Raw genomic sequence first — 20927 nt, 5'->3', positions numbered from 1 at the left:
AGTGATCATTCTCCTGAGACGTGTATTCATAGCCTGAAAGGTCACTCCCGAGCGCCTGCCGAGTGACATGAGAAAGAGAGTGAGGAAGGTCAAAAGCCTTTTGGCCAGGTGCCAGAAGAAATACAGGTTTCAGTGAGAGCGAGTGTGGTACCTGAAATTGAAAGTTAATCACACAGGGAGAGTTGGACCTCGTCTTCCTCTCCACTTTTTTTCCTCTTTCCTTCATTTTTCTGTCCTGTCTCCTACTTCCCTCTCTGCCGTTCCTCTGGTTACTGGCTGAAATCACATGAGGCCCACAAGAGGGGTTCTGGTCTTTCATTTGCCTCCATTACATATAAATCATTTACATTTGACTGACACATTTAAATCTTATCTCATCTGAAGGGCCAGAGTACACACAAACCCTCCTCTCTACGCTGACATGTTACCTCATCGGCGATAGCGGCGAGCATGACCAGCCTCCATCCTCTAGATACTAAACAGCATGTGGCACGAGAAGATAAAGAGCCTCGCTGGCGAGATGTTGCTGTGCTGTCAGCGAATGGCTGCCAGTGCCAGGTGAGCATATGGAGAGCATCAGAGCACACTGCTCGCGATGTTTGATGAAGTCAATGTTTGTGTTCCGTCAGCAGTATATTCTTCTTGGCCCATTTCCCATGGGGCTCCTTCAGACACATATGGAGATAATTTGTTGGAAATTCTTCAGCAGAGAAAGAAGTAAGAGGGGAGAAAATGGCCTTGGGATTGTGGGGTTGGAAATCAGTTTGAGAGGTTGGGGTATACGTCTTTGGGGGGTACAGGGAATTCTGTGAGAAATGGCTTTTAAAGAGCTACAAGTAACATGCTAGTGTACGCTTAATGGATGTGCTACATGACTGTGACATCAAGTAGAGTACAATACAAAAAAGCCCTCACCAGTAGAGCTTTCAGTGTTCGTTACACCGCACGATAATTGTTGAGTAAAACCAAAAGCAGTCACTTTTTCTGGTCTTACAGCCTCGTTGCCAGGAGAGATAACACTGTAAAGTTTGACCTCAGGATGTCTCTGGAAAAATGGTTAGTGGTGGGTAGTTACCACATTTACAAGGGATCCTCCCCCGAGTGAGTGAGACTGACTGTGTTCCTGTATTGTGACAATAAGCCTTTTGCATTATGTGACACAGCTATTTGTATGCAAAAGTAAAATGGCAAAACTCACTAGATCTATCCTGTGGGAACTATAAATAGTCACAATGAACTAAAGACAAGATTTGTTATCTTGTGTTTCAAATTTTACCTGATGATCGAAAATCTCATGGAGAGTCAATAACAGAGGGGGTTCATCATCTGGAGAACCTGAATGATGGATTTGTCCAATGTCCTGTAATCCTTAAATCTTGGTCATCTTTGGTCCTCTGGGGTTTACAAATACCCAGAAATGTTGTTTTTTTTTCGTTTTTTGTATAAATCTAGACCACAAGATGTAACTACAAAAAGGGTTGTGGAATCAGATTACCAATGGATCTTCTTCTGAGGACCATGATTGTATTAAAACAGTCTTATGACAGTCAGCCTTTTTACATAATGCCACACAGTATTATATGCAAGAGAAAACTCTGATGTAAGACTGGTCCAAAGGAAAGTCAAGAAGATCAGTAAACTCAAAGTTATCATTATTGGACAGCTGCTAATACCTCGTCTTTTCTCTCTGTAAAGACCCAATCGTGCAGAATCCTTGGACTTGACTCGCCGTAGCCAAGGACTACTAAAATTACTTGGGACTTGCTGGAAACTTGAGTCACATGTCTGGCTGGATTTTCTTTGGAAATTGACATGATCTTGACCTGATAGTAGCACCAGACAAAAGGTCACGGTCGTCATTAGGACTGATGCTTTGAGGACCATGAATATCCAGAGCAAAGTTCATGGCAGTAATTGTTTCCCAGAACAATGTTGGTCAGTCATAAAAGCTTTGTGACTGACCAACATCATCATCCTGAGGCTGCAATAAAAGAAGAAACGCTATGAAGAAGGAATGGTTTTGATTTGTTAGCTCTGCATCCACGGTGTGACTTTCCATGAGGCTGACATGTTGATGTTGAGGGGGAAACCTCCAGCATAGAGTTAAACTGTCAACACAATGCTGCAGCATTACAATCCAAACACTAATCACACATGTGTACATTAGACTGTGTCAGGCTCAGACTCCCAGTCAGTGTAGCCCTGTCTCCATATCAGCTGTAAGAAAGGTTGTGATTGCAGAGATTGGGCCTCCCTCCTGATGTTTACATTCTCCAGACGGAGGGGAGGATGAAGGGGGAAAGAGAGAGAGAATTACTTACAGCTGCAGCGCTGCAACCCAAAGTCATCCAAGACTTAGTGCTTCTGGGCACGGACACAACATATTATGGCTAACATCATGGTTTGGAGTAGGTTTTATTAGGGGCGTTTCGTGTATTGTGTGTGGATGAGTGAGGGGCAGATAAAGGAGACTTACATAACATGTTTCAGGCCTGCTGTCTTCGCCTCGCTTTTGTTTCAGTCCACTCAAACAGAACCTTTCCTAAGTGGTGATTGTTCTTGCAAACAACAAGCGTAGAGGGATTAAAAATGTGGTGCATTTATGTGTTTCGGGCTGATAATGACAGTCCTGGAAACTGATTGTGCGCCACGAGCCAAGAAAAGAAAAACTCTCGGAAAGTCCGAGAGCTCGGCATGGCTCAACAGTCGAGGTCTCCCGGGGAGCCAGCCATCATGTTGGTGTTGTGTGAATAAGAAAAACATGCCCAGTGGAGCTGTAATGAGGTCACTTATCAGCCAGGGCATTTGGAGGGTGTGCCTCGCTTCCTCTCAGCTTCCCTCCATCTGTCAGGGAGCGGACAAATGACCTCAACAGCTCCTGCCAATAATGGCATGTGGCGTCAGACTTTGTGACAGGCCTCAAGTTGACTGAAGGAGCAGACAGCAGACAAACTTTATGAAGCGCAGTCTCTCAGGAGGAAACCAGGTCAGATTGTTCCTTATGCCTCCTTTTCTTTTTAACTCAAGTATTAAACTGATTATTCCTGTTTGTTCTGTGTTGTTGGTAACATTTAGCCACTGAATGTCACACTCCATCTCCCCCTTCCACTGCATCACTGTTACAACACTGTTGTTCCAATCATCACGTTGCCCAACGTTTGCTAACCAAGCCACTATATGTGGTATCTCCCCCCTTCCATTTTGGTATTGCTAACGCTAGCTGACATTGCTTGTGTTAGCAAGCAAGCATTAGCTACCGCTGCTAAGGCTAGCTAGCAAACGGGAGCGCACCTATGTTCCCCGGGTCCTATGTAGGACCCTTTTTCTAAAAAAGGGTCTTATGTTCCCCGGTCACATACACAACGGGGAACATAGGACCCTTTGGGTGAACAGCGGGGAACATGGGACCCTTTTTTTTAGAAAGCTGTCAGAATTCCTACACAGACGTAAACAAAACAATCATTTTGGAGTCCAACTAAAACATGCACAATAAACACAGTGTTTCAATAAAATGTTTTTGTGTGATGGGAAAATACACCAGTTTAGTGATTTAAGATCTAAATGGGGGAGGAGATGGTGGTAAAATGTGTGTGTGTGTGTGTGTGTGTGTGTGTGTGTGTGTGTGTGCGTATGAGTGTGTGTTTATGTGTGTGTGTAGGGGGTAAACAAGAAAGGGGAGAAGTCATCACTTCAGAGGAACCACAACAGTGCTACAGTGTTCATGAGAAGTATTTGTAAATCACACAGTGTAATTACTTCACAAATCAGAGGGGTTGAACTGCGTGGGGGAAAACACAACAGCTTTTTTCTCCAAACCACATGAAAAGGATTCCATTATTTCAACTTTAGGCACTGCTGATCAAGAAAGCCTCTTTGAATCCCGTCCAAAAAAATGGGTCCAGCTAAAGGAAAAAACAGGAATGTGCCATTTGTTGGTCTGGTGAATACTAAAAATATACCCAGCATGCACCCTCTATCAGTTTCAATTACAACTGAACATATCTCTGAGAAAATCTTGCACCACGGATGGTTTAATGGAGTGGGTCAGGACCGGTTCACAAAGATAAACATTATGTCAAGCTCTTGGCACTGGATGTGGACATTTGTTGAACAGAGAGAGCAGCGCTCAGTAATTTAAAGGCGCTGCCATGTTTGGTAACATAAGTGACTTTACACCTCAGATCAAACATGCTCCATGTTTGGTTTAGAGAGAAGATAAAGGCAGAGAGAGATGGTAACTATGTACCCAAAGGATGCTAACAAATTAGCGTACAGGTAAAAAACCCTCATAACTACCAAAAGGAACATACACCGAGTAAGGTGTAGTCTTTTATCCATTTAGGACAGTGGAAAAGTAACTTAGTTGTCGTCATAACACAAAGAAACTGCTACACAGTTTGTCATAACAAGACTTGGCATGCTCACAAGGACAGTGTTAGCGTGTCGATGTTTGACATGTTTAGCATGTTCACCGTCTTAGTTAAGTATGTTTGCATGCTAATATTAGCGCTCAAACAAAGTAGGCTTTTTACATTACCTTCAGGGGGACGTGTCTATAATTTAATGGACTCTATTCAATACTATTTTCATACTGGACAAAAAACCTGCTAACACCCACCAACATCTGGCTTATGTCTTCAATGGGAAACGGTACAATCAACATTTATTCCCTCTTCAAAATACTGTGCAGTAGTCACAGGTATTCATGGCACAACCAACATGACACCTGGATGGACACATAAATGCTGTATGCTATAGAACATGTCGAACCTTCGAGAGTGGGCACGTACATAGTTTTCCATCCATCTCTGGTCAGCGTCATTCAGTCAGCAGTGAGTTTGAAAGAGGGGCTGAAGTAAACACCACCGCACTGTTACTGTCCACCATGCTCCTTTAATGTTCCCTGTTTTCTGACGCATTTGAGACGAATACCATGACGAGAAAGAAAAAGAAAACCAAAACACAACAAAAAAGATGTAGGCAAACTTGTATAACAGGGAAATAGTCCATTGCCTCCTTTTAGTGGATGTATCCGTGTTTAAAACATCCACATATATGCACTAATTTTATTGTTTAACGGGTACAATAGTTAAGACATTTCACTCATAACCGCAATTGTCAACCCGAAGGTAAAGGAGAGTCAGGGGACCATGAATATGCGTACAGAAATCTGTGCCAACCTAATCAGCAGATGTTGAAGTATTTCACTGGATAATTGTAAATTTAGTCATGCTAAGATATAAATCTGTTGATCGTCAGTCATTAGGGTTCATCCCTCAGGGACCATGCATGGATGTCTGTACCAAATCTTGTGTTATCCATTCAACAGTTTAGAAATTTCACTCACATACAAAAATGCCACCTTGACAGTGGGCTGAGGGAAAAGCCAGGAGATCACCAGTCAGTCAGTCAGTTGGTCATCCTCTGAGGATCATGAAGGATCAGACCAACAGTCGTTGAGGTATTTCAGCTCGGACCAAGCATTGAGCTTTTTTTTACCATCCCTCGACATGCCGGCTAAAAAAAACCCAACACACACATGTTCTGTTGGGTGTAGTCTTGTGCCTAATTAAGACACTGGAAACGGGCATTTAGTAGTCGTCATAACACAAGACAGCTGCTACACAACAGTACCACCCCTGGTGTGGTCATAAAAACAAAAACACATTTTGCAGTTTATTAAACTAATCAACTCAAATCTCCTTCTGGGCAAAGTGCCTGATCCACAGTGAAATCAATCAGCTTACGTTACCATGTGAACACACTGGCCTTAAAACCCAGCTCACAGTGTGCTGGTGGGTTCAATGGTACAACCTGTAGATGCCCTTAATATGCTCTGTATGGTTTATTCAGTTTCTGTGTGGACAAGGCGGTCTAGGATAACACAAGACACTAAAAGCAAATTATATAGCTCCCAAGCATTCTCATATGTGAATGTACTTTCCCACTCTGGCATAGTTTTTGTGTGGAGTCTATATTATTGTAGAGAGCCATTGGGGAGAGGGGTTAAAGCCTGGAATGTATAGTATTTCCCCACAGGAAGCTGAGCATGGAAGTATAGCATCGCCCCACGCCCAGGCCTCCCCATCGCACGCACAGTTGGGAGGCTTCTGAATAATAGTACAAAAGTCAAGAGATTCGTCTGCACGTCTGACACAAAGAATAAAATAAACATCACAGCACGCCGCTTCTCATCTTCTGTGTTTTATTAAAGACATCTTTGATACGTCTTACAGTTTCATACAAAATTTCACATGACATTACAAAAATATCGAAAAGGCATTTTTTTTTATTAAAAACGTACTGAAGCTGTCTGTCTCGAGAGCTTTGTTTAAAACACAACACTTAATATTCACAAGTTGTCAACATAACTGGGCCACATCTGCCAAGCCTCGCCTCTTTAAAGCAGCATGTTTTACATTTACACAGGTCTCGACACGAAGTCATAGTGGGCGTTTCTCTTCAAAAGATACACTGTATTTACACAAAGGATACAGCATTGTACAATTTATGGCAGCATGCAGAATTTTCTGATGCTGATTACAGAAGATTTTCAAGACATGTACGGGAAAAAAAACACACACACACAATGTAGTTTCAGATTTTAGCTAAATTAGCAGTGGCGGACACAGGATGTCTGAGGGGCGGGGGCAAAATAATTTAAAAAAGGCACCAGCGCACAGAGAGGGCACTTAATCATGTTTTATCTACCATAGGAGAATCCAAGAGGGCACTTTAGCTGTTATTTTTAACATGGGGGCACTAAGGGGTTAAGGGTTAGTCCACCAGTGAGTTAGGCTGAAGCTTTCAGTCAGTGGTTTTTTATTTTTTGCTTTACATTGTCATGCAAACATAATGATTTTCATCTTTTTTAATCCAGAGCCTCATTTCCAGGCCTATTTTATCACCGTACAAGACTTCATGAAATGAGCCGTTACAATGTGCCTGAATAATGAATTGTTTATTTTTACTGTTTTGCCAAATTGTGCTTTCTTTCAAATAACCACTGCTCCAGGGACGTCCCTGTCTTTATTTTAAGTATACATATGTATATAGTGTATATATATATATATGTCTGTGAAGCATACAGTATATCACAGTGATGTGAATCATCACTATGATTAGCCACAGTAAAGGACATGTACTGTCTATGACTCTTTTTTTTCCACAGTGTTCCCGTCTCTGGTTACATGTGTCTGTCGGAGCAGGTGCCTGTTCTCTGGCAGAGGAGAGGCACACTTGTACGCTATAAACACTGAAATATATAGACATGACATTAAGACACACTGGCACGCTCACAGAAAAGGCCTCACCCAAACACACACACACACTCACACACACTCTGACCTAACACTTGCGAGCACTCGTCTGGTACATATAACAGACAGTCATTTCATTAAATGGCTCAGTGGGGGCTCGTCCTGCCCAGCAGAAAGAGGCCCACATCCAACACATATGCTCTCACTGTTCTTTCCACCTACTGTAACTTATGTGCACCTTCTAAGAAACACTACATTATGGACATAATAAAAAGGTGAAAGTCTTACAAAGCTTTCCAAAAGCTTCACTTTAGTCGTTCAAGTGGCGAAAAAAACAGTACTGAGTTGAGCTAAAATAGTGCTATAAATAACACATAAAATGCTTATGTTTGTAATAAAACCAAACCAAAACAACATCCTTCATGAAATCAAGGAATTTGTTTTTTTGTCATGATTTGTTTGTATTGTCACGAGTGAGTGGCAGGAATATTTTTATAGCTCCCGTTGCTGGATGCAGCTGAGGGGAGAAAGGCAAAAAAAAAAGCCACATACAGCTTTGTTTACAGCTGCTGTTTCTCGGTTTTGTTTGGTTTCAAACTTTTGTCCGTGGAAAGGACTAAACAGAGGTCAATCTCCAATAATCTTCATAACAGAAGAGGAACAAAAATCTCTGGTCCTCTCTCATTTCCACATTAACATGTCTGGTGAGACTGAGGAAAAAGCAAGATTTCCGTCGAGAAAGCAAAACGGTGCTTGACTGTTTTCCATGGCCTCTTCTCATCCTCTGAGATGTTCAAGATTTGTCTGCATTATCCAGTTATTGGCCAGTGGCTGAAGTAGTGATTTAAATGGCACAGGTCAGGGTTATGTACAGTCAGTCTGCAGTCTTTTCTATGCCATGATGAGATGATTGCTCCGCTCTCTGATGTCTGCTGGAGGAACAAGATCTTTCTTTACTGGGGTTGGCAAGAGGGTGGAACGTCTACCTTTGGGCTTGAACAGATCAGACACAAAGAAGACCTGTGGAGGCAACAGAGAAAAAACCTTGAATATTTCAACCACTGTTGTTGAAAGTGGCACATTCAAAATCAGAAAAAGATTACATTACAATCATCATTATTTCTAATTAGAAAGCTACAAATAACTAATGAAATTCATTTATAGATCATTCTTAATGATATATCATGTAATCTAATATGGACGATACAATATTACTACATGATAGAAGCACTCACTATGCAGTAGGCCACCAGGGCTCCCTGTACAAAACCAACCAGGACGTCAGTGGGGTGGTGCTTGTGATCGGAGACCCGGGACAGGCCGGTGTAGAAAGACATCATAATGAGGGTGAACTGGGTCAGAGGGCGCAGCAGGCGAGCTCCGTGCCAAGTGAAACGGGACTGCAGGTAGAACTGTGAAAGAGACAGAAGTGTGAGTTGATGTAGATAGAAACGCTTTATTATCTAAGTAGGGAAATGCGTTGTTCATGTGCTGTGTATCCAAACACGGTACAAGAAATGAGTGTGTATGTTAAAACAGTTCAGTCACTCACCACCAGGTACAGCATGGTGTACATGGAGAACGATGCATGTCCAGAGAAGAAAGACTTCCTGAGAAGAATAGAGGACAGTCAGGGTTGAGCAAAGCTGTCACTAGACAACACGTACAAATGTTTACGTTAAAGGGTGAGTCCACCAGTTTTACACATGCCAGGTGCCAGGTTTTGATAAGGAAGAAGAATGCGTGGGATTAAATAGCTTTGCTGTATTGATTTTTATAATTTGTTTTCAGACTTTCCATGAGTCCAGCAGTGTTACAGGAGTGCAATGATAGACGAGTGGACGATGCACTGAGTGACATCACTAGTGGTAATTTATCAGATTACAGCTTCCTTTTGGAGCCACAAGAGGCTTCATATCACTTTTTCAACACATGCAGCAGTATTCCCCAAGACCTGTTTCACACACTTTAATGTTTAAAATTGGTAGAGGTACCCTTTAAAAGACATTTTATACAACATGTTTTTAACTATTTTATTTAATATATTTGTAACAATTTAAAAATATGTTTCTAGAGTTTAGCGATTACCTGGCCTCCTGAACTTTGCCCTCTGGCCCCTGACACTGGTAGTCAGTGATGTAGCCCAGCGAGCAGTTGATAGTGGTGAAGTCAGGTTTGCAAACATCGAGGAAGTGAGGACGCAGACGGCCCACTGACACTTTGGCGATGTCAGTGAAGGACTGGCTGATGGCGCAGCCGAAGATGAACACGCCCACCTGCTTGTAGAGAGCAGAAATGTAGGGGTTCCCTACAAAAGACTTGGATCCCTCATTCAGGAAGTAGATCCTGTAGCTCTCCCCGATGATGATCTGAAGGGACAGAAGAGAGCGGTGAATATCAGGAGTCTAACGTAGTCCCAGCCCAAGTTTCCACCCTAATTTCTATCATTCACATCTCTGGGGTGCCAAGTGACAATGTGTTAGTGCAGCAGGACCACATTTTTTTATGAGGAATGGGACAGGATTTTGAAATCATGTTACTTGAACAGAGGAATGTGTTGAGCCAGGAGAATCATATTAACTTGTCTTTTTTCTTAATTTTAGACATTTTTAACATTAGAAGAACATTAGAAATAACATAACAACTATAGAAAGTGTAATCTAACAGTGCTAAGCTCTTGGAAATGTGCCTCTAAGTGTATGATTGGCTGAAGGTGGATATTTGGGACCTGGCTGGCAGTCAGAGTGGAGAATTAAAGTTGTGTTTGTGACTGAAATAACTTTTTTTCCAGATCAAGGTGTTATTATGAGCAGCCAAAATATATTCAGTGATGTCTCCTGAAGTGGTTTGAAAAGGGCTAATTTATAGTTGAATGTGTTTACCTGTGTCATTTTACTTCTGAGACAAAACAGTGAGGCGACGTGGGAGGCAACTGGAACTGTCCACCATGTATAGTTTTCTGTAAGTGTGTAAATAAACCACCGTCTAAAACCGCCGATTGACGTGTAAGGCGCACTGAGGGGGAGGTGGACAGCCATAACTCACAACAGCTGTTGAAGCTCAAAAAACTCCTTCCCAACCCCCTCATCCCCTGTTGTCTCCCAGCAGCTCAGAAACAAAAGTGTGGAAGAGGAGTCAGAACGAGAGTGTGGGAAGTTCCAGGGTGAAAGTGGAGGGATGGAAAACAGGAGGATCGAAAGTAGAAAGAGCGTGTAAAAAAACAGGAGTGAAAGGTAACGGAAAGGGCAAACAAGGAGAGGAGGAGAAAGGGGAAGAAAAAGGAAGGTGAGAGGAGGAATGAGTGTAGAGGGAGGCCGGGGGAGGCACCGCTGGTTCTAATCAGCAGAAACGCTGAGCTAGGCGATGTGTCTGATTTTGGTGGCCAGACTCCACCAGGCGCACGTCGGGGGCACGTTTATTTTTCACCGCTCTGTCTGTCTCTCTGAAACGGATCCGGTTTCACGAGGGATGTCGGGCTGTTTTCATGTTAGTATCTCGATTTCATCAGACATTCTTCCGAGGGGCGCAGAAAATGAGTCTCATTCTGGGAAACACTCTCTGCAGAGGGATAGCCTTTACCAGAGATTTAACAAGCTGATAGAGTGAGCTGTTTCCACCATCCAGGCCTTTGGAGCCAGCTCGATAAAGCCCAGCTGCTTCCATGGGAAAGAGGGACGGGGGAGAAAACACATCTGGTTCCCCTTGTGTGAAAGATTTAACTGTGTGAATGAATAAATGAATTGGCTTTGTAGGATATGTAGCCGTTGCACTGAAACCTCAAGAGATAATCACGGGGGCAACGTGTTGATTTGTGGCTTGACACCATGGTATTTTCACATCTTCTTTAAAAAACTCTGCATAAATTATAAAGGATGTGGCCTTTTCTGTTTCTCAGCTCTGTTCAGTGGGAAATGGAGCACTAAATGAGTCAATGTTGGTGTTTTCTGGTTCACAAAACACAAAGGCCAGCCAAAACACTCTAGGGGGGAGATGGATTGTAAAGTCACGTTTTGCTAGGGGAAAATTAGATATCTGGCAAAGTCTTCTTGTTTGGGGCCTTCACCACAATTCCGCCCCACCAATTACTGTATTTCAACGAACAACCATTGCGTCAACCATAATTACACAGAGCCAGCACTCGTTCTCACCATGAAAACCCCTGTGGCCCCAAGCCCATGGAGGAGTCTGCTCTCCAGGAGGAGGGCACTATTGGCTGCAAGGAGTGACAATGGAGCATCCGAGCCATGAGGCCGGGCACCTTCCCACTGCGGGTCTGCCAGGTGCCAGCTGTACATGTTATGGCAGTGCTGACTGAGTAACACCACAGGGCAACTAGACGTTTCCTGAAGAATTTTCAAGTGTGCCCGCTGTTTAGTGCATGTACTAGGAGTTTGTTTTTGCTAGTCCATGGCTAAAATATTACCTATTCTTGGCATTTCTAATGCGGTGGCTGTATGCTCGTTGTTGCTAGCTGTCTAGCACATGGTTGCTAAATAGTTGCTAAGGTCTGACAAGTATTTCTTTAGCTAGTTGTTTGCCAAATAGTTTCTAAGGTGTTATAAGCATTTCATGTTTGGTAGCTAGTTGGTTTCTAAATTGCTTTCAGGGTGTTGGCAGTGGTTCAATTTATAAACTGGATTAAGTCGAGACAGATAGAGACAAATCTAGACACTTAATGGTCCCTTTGCTGTTGCCTAACTTAATGATCCATAATTAAAATGATTTGGATAATAGCTCTATACCCCATCAGAGACATGTCAACGGGCCAATGTGTGAAGGGAAACACTTAGATGGAGGGACTAACTTACCACCTAGGACTACCGCAGTAATGTTTTTCTCCTTGTTTTTTCTGTCTGTGTTTTGTGTGGTAGTTTTCTTTCTTATTATACCTTGTCTACATTGACAACTGCAGCACAACAGAAACTGTGTGTATCTACACTGGATTAGTTTACCCTCAGTGCTGCTGTGAATTCAGAAGTGTTTTGAGAGAACTCAAAGGCGAGTACAATCACGAACCGAGCCTCATTTCCATCCAAAATACCCAGAACTTGTAGTCCCAGGAACTACTTTTCAAGGAACTAAAAGGTTAATTCAGCTCGTTGTTGTCTGAGTTTCTACTGCAGTCTGAAGTCGTGTTAACATTGTGGAAAATGAATCCGCTGACATTTCAAAAGCAACAGCTTTCTAAAAAAGTTCCTAGTCTGAGCATCAAATTCCTGCGTTTGAAATGCCACTTTCGAAGGACAAGCAATGGCTGTAAAAATGTTTTGTAGTGTAAAGAAGCATTCCTTAAAATGGAAGCACATCTGAGAACCGTGGCAGAAAAACATCAAGAGTAGACAGGGTATTTTGACCTGTAAGCAGCGGCAAACGATGAAAAATAAAACTGAATGCCTGGATGTTGGGACGGTTTAGAGTACTTTGGATACAGCCTCACCGTTTTCTCTCAGAAGAATGGAACAAACAACTCAACACTCCTCTTTGTTCAAGTGCCTTTATCACCTGAGTCATCTAAAGCCCCTGAAGAGAAAGCCTTTAACAAATGCTGATGACTGATTTTATCTAGAATCTCCTGAAGCCCATCAGACGGACTGATAGCACAGGTATGGGGAGGTGTTGTTTCAGTAATCATGTAGGATTGTCTCAGTTTATAACCACAAAGAGTCAGCAGTCAGAAAAGTCCCTGTAATGGAGTATTTCTCTGAACATGAGTAAAGCTGGAATGTGAGTGATTTGGTTGCAGAAAAACACGAACATGTTGAAAACAGTAAAATCTCTACATCATTACCATATTATCACGTATTGATGGAATTGTGACTGTTATTATAAACAAATCAAACATCTACTGCACACATGAGAGAATTTAAATGAGGGTGAGAGATCATGTGGTCGACATCTAGTATCAAGTGTCAGTTGGTGCTGCTAGTGACAGTGAAGGCTGCTGAAACATAAGAAGTGATGATGACATTAGTGATCAGAGTGAGGTGACTTACAGAGAGGATGGTGATAAGAATGCCAGCAGCGCTAAGCACACCGTCGCTAATGGTGTCTCCATTTTTGGCCGGGTACTTGATGGACTCATCATGGCAGTAAAACCCTCTACGGTAAGGCTGAACAGCGCTGGTCTCAATGACCAAGAAAGGTAGGCCGGCTAGTGTGAAGAAGCAGTGAGCGGCACAGAGAGAAGGAAGGGTGGGGTGGGGTGGGGATGGGTGAGGGAGAGAGAGATGGAGGTGCTGGGTTAATGAAACGCAAATTACGGAGGTCGCAGGTACGAGCAAGAGGCAACGAGGGAGCATCTGGGATCGGCTCAATCCATCATGAGGCTGTTATCTGTGACTAAACAACAAATAATGACTCCAACTTTGTTCAATTATCCGTATTTGTGGGGATTTTTAAGCAGAACTTTAGGAGGAGGTCAGGAGTGGACCTTCAAGTTCAGCAAATCTTTGTTATTTTTTCTTGATAAAGTAGTGATTTAGTGGATTTAGTTGATTTAGTAGTGAAATAAATGGGAAGCAATGGCTGCCTTGGCTCTAGGGTAGAATATCAAAATGGTTGGCAGCAATGTAGTATATACACGATTTAAAGCTAATGAGGTACAACATGCATGAGTCAGAATCTGTCTGAACCAATCGTGTCTTTTGAGGTGTCACAAGCCAACCACTGGATGAAGTGAGTGTCCCAACATATGCTCTCCAGTTCTCTTGCAGTACCACAGCAGGACTTACTGAGACCACGGGCACACTGACGCCCACAGCTGTGAGCACAATGTTGGACACCGTGCTGCTCTTATGGGTCAGCCTGATGCTGTCGTCGTTGCAGAAGAATCCTCTCTGGTAAGGCGGGAAGGGAGATTTGTGCAAAAATGCAGCAACAAGCAACACTGTATGGTTGGACACACACGAGCAGACGTCAAAGAGCTGCATCAATGGACGTTATCAACAGGAAGACAGACGGAAAAGCAAACAAAGACAGAAATCATACAGTCAGACAGAAATGTATTGCAGTTATTTATCTCACTCTGTTTTCAAAGTGGACACTGAGGCTTTCATGAGAGAGACAGCCACAATAAACAATATAACATCTGTTGGAATGAATGGAAAAATCAAAGCTACGCCATTGTTCATAGACTTAAGTGAACCTTTGATACTTAAAATAACATCAACTGATCGCAAACAGGCTGAGTTAGAGCCAAGATGATTGGATGTGTCATGTTAAGAGAAACCATTGCTGCTAAATGGCAAGAAACAAACCCCTAAAACACTATCAGAGTCTCCCTTCCTTGCTTGCCGAGGCTTTCAAGTGCACTTAAAAAGGCCCACTTTAAGATGCCTTGGGGAGTTCCTGCATCTGATCAATTTAGTGTCTTTCACCACTTAATGTGGCAAAAGGATCTTATTTATCTGCTGACAACAAACACAGAGTGGGTGTAGCTAAGATGCAAGCCAAAAACGACAGCTTATTTTCCCCATTTACCAAAGGCTTCAATGGAAGGACTGAAGGGACTTTGAAATTTGAGTGTGGTACCCAGGAGAGGCCTCAAATCTCTGACAGAATTTATAAAATACACTTTCAAATCACTTCAAAGTGGCATTTAACTGATGGTGTGGCTTTCAAGTCACTCCAGAATAATTCTGCGATCTGCCGATACAAAGGAAAACAAACATGAGCGCTCTCTCTCTCTCTCTGTCTCAAATGCTAAAAAGCACCAGGGTGCAGGGGTCAGTGCTGAGAGCTGCTGACGGCGGGACGGTTGTGGTGATGGCGGGTGGGGGGGGGCCAATGATTTCTAAAACCAAATGTCAACATACGCCTCAGTTGCTGAGACCCTCAACCCTCCACATCCACACATACACACACAGCTGACTTGGCCTTTGAAGGTCCAGCTGGGTTGTGCTCAGGTTACAGACAGAGCTCTGCTGCCTGATGGGAACTCCAGAAACTTGGCCTTCCCTCCACATTCAGCAGGATTCACATTATTAACTTTCTCGTTTTCATTCTCGCTCTTCAAACAAATACCCGGACGGAGCTACGATCGGTTCCTGAGCTAGTCTGGTGGTGAGAGAAAGAGCAGGGTGGTATGTCTATAGTTCTGTAACTGTACAAATATGCAGTACTTTCAAGTCCAGTACGTTAAATCCTGAATGTCTGACCCCTTCACTTTGCTTAGCCTGGTCAGAACAAGGGCTGCGACTAACGATTCCTATCACCATCTATTTATCTGCTGATTATTTTCACAGTAATTATTTAGTCTATAAAATATCAAAAGATCATCACAAAGTCCCACAGCCCAGAGTGACGTCTTCACATTGCTTCTTTTGTTCAACCAAAACAAAATCAGCAGATCTCAGAAAAAATTCCTTTTTTTCTGTGAACTGTCCCTTTAATAAGGTGGAACCAGTAAATGATAGACATCTTTGCTTGAAAAATGACAACAATTATGTATCAATTATCAAAATAGTTGGCAACTAAATGATCTTTGATCGATTAACAAACTAATAAGATTAACTGACTGATTGTTGCAGCTCTAAACCGAACCACACGGGCCTTCTCAAAGTGGAACTTTGGCTGCCTGAACAACAACAAGTAGAAAAAGGAAAAAAGCATTCGCTGCTGAAAGTGCTGGATGTGAAACACGTTAACCTGATAGTCCCGACTCTAAACACATTCATTGACTCTGATACAAACCACGAGGCTAGAGGCAGAGGGCAGAGACTGATGGAGAGAGACAATGATCCAGCAAATAGATTGATGAAATCTAGTGTCGGCAGCTTTAAAGGGACCTGCCTGGGTCAAGTGCCTTAAACAGCTGATTGGAAAAAAGGGGGAAAAAAACACACAACAACAACAAAACACTGTCAGGACCTGTTTTCCAGACATTAAGCTGTGTTATTTTCTTCTCCGCTCAGTCCTCTGACGCCCTCCATCCGTCTAAACAGTGCAGCATCAGCATTGAGTACAGCATGTCAGGATTTTCCCCTCCTACCCTCTTCCTCCTTTCCCGCTTCTTACAAGTCGGGCGGAGGAGGAGGAGGAGGAGGAGGAGGAGGAGGGGGTCCTTGTCCTGCCAACAACAACACCAGTCAGCAGGCGTGGGTATGTCTTTTGCATGAGTTCAACATCGACCCAAAGACAACAGAAACAAACAAAACAGAATCGGAGCTGGATGGAGGCACTTTTTTTTTTTATCCCTGAGATTTCAGTTCCTAATGTCAACATCAGGTGTCTTTTATTCAGTTTTGCCCTGAAGCAGTCTGCTTAACAAGCAACTGGGGAGCCCTAACTGAAAATAAGCAAACACCGTAAATGAAGAACGATGATGACTTTTCAGCATCGTTTCAGCATTGTCTTACATCAAAATATGGGAAAAAACATATTATTATTAAGACACACTTGTTTGCCTTTCCCCCAGTTTGGCACTGGCAGCTCCGTGTAGCTGCAGTTTGTGGAAACTAGAATCAATGTATAAGCCTCACGCTGGATTAAATCCCCCACCATATTTTGGAGGCATTCGCCAAAACACCGAGTGTGACTATTAAAATAAACAGACGCACATTTTCCACTTGCAGGGATCTCTCACTGTCTGCTGCAGAAATGTATACATGTCTGAGGTAGTTGTGGTGTATACACAGATGCAGTTGTTTTTACTCTCAGCAGCCCCCACACGACCTGCCCCCCGTCTGTCTGTCTGTCTGTCTGTCTGTCGGCCTGCTGCAAAACTTAGCTTATAGTTCCACTGTGGAAGACAAACCAGGCCTGCCTGCTTGGGTTAAATAAAAGGGCATTTCAACTGAGCTGCTAGTGGCTGTATTTGCTGCTTTCCTTCCGTTATTCTGCTCTATTTATTCCTCATATTTAAAAAGAAGGGAAGGTGTGACACACAAAGCAGTTTACAACTTACAGATCTGTTCCTCCTCTATTCCCAAAGCCTCCGAATACCCACACAAACAAAAGTAATGCTGACAATTATTGGCACTAACAAAACATGTACATAAATACAAACATAAACACATCATACACAACATTGTCAAAGATAAACAACATACATGTAAAATGTATGTACACATCTCAATTACAAAATTATTGCAGACATCATTCAGCACTTCCTGTGAAAAAATGTTCATACAGTTACGTAGGATCAATTTATTCTAAGGTTGACCAAATTTAAGCATTTGAAACCGCAGATATCATCGTGGGACTCTTTCCTCTTTTCAACGTGTGATAAAATGTATCACATATAACTTTCAAGTCTTTGTTTTACTTTTGGTGATTCATTAGTTGTTGAGTTTGAAAAATGTAAATGTCTATACAGCCACGACTGACCAGTCCTTTAACCAGTCCTCAAAATGAGAAACCCTCTGAAAACAATGAATTTGAATCTCAAAATAATGAGAAACCTTACAGAAAAATGTACTTTACATTGATAAAAAAATGGGCTTCTCTGGTGCAACACTTGTCTCTTTCAGGACTTCAACTAAAACTGGCCCTATCCGCTCAATTTACTACTTCATCTGACACTGACACTCCTTTTACTGCTTTAAGTTGGACTGGATCTTCAGCTCTTTTAAGTACTTCATTTCAACTAATGCTTTAACTTCTTTCAACCCTTTTCAGCTCCTATAACTCACTGTATATCAACTGACAGTTCAATGTCTTTCAGTATCTGCGTCATTTCAAATGCTTAGAGTGCAAATTTACAGCACATTTGATTCAGTTCAAGCTTCTCTTATCTTAAAGGGTCAGTTCAACCAAATGCCAAACACGTTTTATTTGCTGAATTGGCAGGATTAACACAATATAATACCACAAGCACAAGATACCATCAACATTAAATGTTGGTTTTTGTTTTTGTAATATGAGTGATCTGAACATTAAACAACTGTCCACGATGTTGTCCTGGTTCAAAATAAAAAAAAAAAAATAAGGGCTTGTGTTCACAAAACCTAAAAATATGGATGCAATTACAGGTGATCAACCACTTTTTACTTACTGCTGAACCGGGGCAAAAACACTCGGAAACATTATAAGACGATTAACTGGAAACATGAAAGCCACCTGCCACGGCTTATTGTAAACTGAACCTGATCACCTCACCAGAGCTCTGAGGAAAGAAACAAAATAACAGCCCTTTGCTTTACTCAAGTTTCTGTTTCAATCACCTCTGAATGAGGGTGAATTTCAGCTCATGTTATTTTTACTGTCACTGTTAGTCTGCTGGGATCACTGTGACTTGAGGTTATCTATGAGCATCAGAAAAGAGGAGAGATTTATCTCCGGATGCAGTTTTACTGCAACTGAAATCAGAGTGAGAGAATGGAAGAGTGGTGATTACCAGTAAAGACCAACCATTTCCTCCTTGTGGCTGCTCTCTTTACACCACATCTTTATCCAAACAAAACACTGGTGGTTTGTTGACAAGCTTCTCTGTGGGGAGTTATGTACATAGAGAGCAAAACATGGGGATTTACCCTCCATAGAGACAAAAACTACACCAAAACTAAACATAGCTTGTCAGAAAAGGACTGTTTATGCTGTAGATCTTTCATGGGATTGTTTCAACAATGGATGGTTTGGTGCTTTTCCCAGGCGGTTGCAACAATTTTAATTTTGTAGCACTGATATGCTGTTTGCAATCATGTTCTTCCACTCATCTTGCACAGGACACATTGGAAACATATGGTTATACCAGAGAAAAAAATGGGAAAATTAGTGAATGATCAAAGGTTAAGCCCCGAGGACTGGCAAACCCTTTGCAGGACTTTTGGGTTCAAACTTCAATGCAGAAATGTTTCACCCACAATAATAACTTTAACCCGCTGTCTGCAGCTGCTGAAGATCACAGGACCTGTGCTGATGAACATGCACACACACTCAGGTCTGACCTTTTCACCACTTCCCTTAATTACTCCACACACACTTATATATTAAGCCAGATGTTGGGATCAAGAGAATTCCTGTCGGTGGGGAATGTGAGCCACTCTGGAAAATATAACGAGGAGTCAAAGCAAGAGGAGCTCCAGTACAGGTGTGGGTGGAGACCAAAGAAATATATCCCTCCAGGAGCAATTTATTATTTCTCTTTGACAGCACTATTTTTTTTATTGGTGGGGTTCTGAGGAAAACAGACTTCCTCTAGCTAATGTAATTTTTGGAAAATATGTAGTTTAATAGCGGTTACAGCTACATGTGTAGGCTACAATTGCTGATGGGACATCACTTGTTGCTTAGGCAACGCTGTTTGTCGAGCTGGTGTAACTTTAATGTTAAGTGGTAGCTAAAGCATTTAGGCTAACAAAAAGTGTTTTAATATGTGAATTAGCTAGGATAACATTAGTTGTTTTGGTAACATTTCATAAAACCCATTAATTAATGGTAAATTCAAAGTTAATTAAGTCTTAAGTACTAGTTATTTCACTATCCAAATCATGTTTATAGATGAACTATGCAGTATTTATCAACCAGTTATACTGTGAAAGTATTAACTAATGTTTAATTAACCAAAAATTTACATTAAAAAAAAAAAGTTATTCTGAAGTGTAAGGCTACTAGTTTTCTCTATATTCATAGTTTCAATTCAAGTTTAATTTAGCTAAAAATTAGCTAGCTTATCCCATCAGGACATTAGCAACAGAAACGTCGTTTTCCTTTGTAGTTGACGAAGTACAGGTAAAGTTAGGCAGTCGTATTCATATAAAACATCTTCAATATAACAAGAAAGCTAAAGGGAATATCATATTAAACCTACAGTACATGAAGGTTAACTTACAGTAACTTAGCTGAGAAACAAGACAGAGTTAGGTTTAGCTTCACCATGAATAAAGTTAAGTAGCTAGCTTAATGTTGAAAACGATATTAGTTACATTAGTGACAAAGGGAGATTAGTAAAAGCCTTAAATTCACAGCTGAGCACCAGAAGTGCTCGCAGTATTGTGATACACGTTACTGAAGACAATAATTAACATACAGAGGGACTCTTACCTAGAAACAAGCAGAACAGATCCACTCCCACCAGCAACTTTCTCCTGCTGTGGTCTTTGCAGTTATTGTTGTTCAGTGAACTCCCGCCGTTCCTCGTCTCGGCTGCCATGTTCTTCTCATAAATCAGACAGCGTTGCATTTAAAGCGAGTTTTGTGGTTCAGATAAAAACGGAATGAAGGACTTGTTTCTAGCTTTTGCTCTGCTCCCTTTATCTTCTATCTACTTTTCTACTTGAATCCTAAGGAGGAGTAGTCATGCGAGTCTGTGCTGATGCTAGTCTGGTGAGAGAGTAACGCTGACCACCGGTTCCTGTCTGTCCTCTAACGATCACAGCTCGCTTTCCTCTTAACTTCTGACCATCCTTTACTCCTTTCCTTGGATGTAGTGAGAGTCCTGTGACAGCCCCTCCAAGAAGCCCCTCCTCCAGCCCCTCCTCTTTCAATTAATGCCATATGGCAGCTCCTTCACACTGCCTCGTTCCCACACTCACCTCTTGGTGCTGCAGCACAGCAGTAACAAGGGGGATTTCACAAAGCACAGTCAGCCAGATAACAATGAAAATGTCTCAGGGCAGAAGCACATCAGTGTTTCCTCTGTGCAAACAATTCTCCATTTGTCCTCCATCGGTCTGTGGTTGGGCACAAGATATGATTCAAGTGCTACAAATGTTTTTAATCATGATATTA

At 42.1% G+C, this 20927-nt stretch overlaps 1 protein-coding gene across 2 annotated transcripts; it reads right to left on the bottom strand.

The window, feature by feature from the left end:
* Nucleotides 1-6188: 6188 nt before the first annotated feature.
* LOC141017381 (phospholipid phosphatase 3-like) lies at nt 6189-20547 on the bottom strand. 2 transcript variants are annotated; one of them, XM_073492079.1, is made up of 6 exons: nt 20241-20547; nt 13991-14145; nt 9348-9628; nt 8812-8869; nt 8495-8671; nt 6189-8279 (listed from the first exon to the last, which is right to left on the bottom strand). In XM_073492079.1, the coding sequence occupies exons 1-6, from the start codon at nt 20377-20379 to the stop codon at nt 8151-8153; spliced, it is 939 nt and encodes a 312-aa protein (XP_073348180.1). In that variant the 5' UTR covers nt 20380-20547; the 3' UTR covers nt 6189-8150. The 2 variants fall into 2 exon arrangements, with proteins under 2 accessions (XP_073348180.1, XP_073348179.1); XM_073492078.1 differs by lacking the exon at nt 13991-14145 and adding an exon at nt 13253-13410.
* Nucleotides 20548-20927: the final 380 nt, after the last annotated feature.

This window comes from Pagrus major, chromosome 21 (assembly GCF_040436345.1).
Source record: "Pagrus major chromosome 21, Pma_NU_1.0".
In the NCBI taxonomy this organism is placed as follows: domain Eukaryota; kingdom Metazoa; phylum Chordata; class Actinopteri; order Spariformes; family Sparidae; genus Pagrus; species Pagrus major.
Note: the sequence above shows the minus strand (reverse complement) of the source record. Positions and strands in the feature narration are given on the sequence as shown.

Excerpts from the sequence above, each read along its gene's own strand:
- LOC141017381 (XM_073492078.1), bottom strand. The coding sequence starts at position 20,379 with ATGCAACGCTGTCTGATTTATGAGAAGAACATGGCAGCCGAGACGAGG. Across the intron at positions 13,411-20,240 it reads TCTGTTCTGCTTGTTTCTAG|CCGGCCTACCTTTCTTGGTC; the intron begins GTAAGAGTCCCT and ends TCTTCACACTAG. Across the intron at positions 9,629-13,252 it reads TTCTTATCACCATCCTCTCT|ATCATCATCGGGGAGAGCTA; the intron begins GTAAGTCACCTC and ends CTGTCCCTTCAG.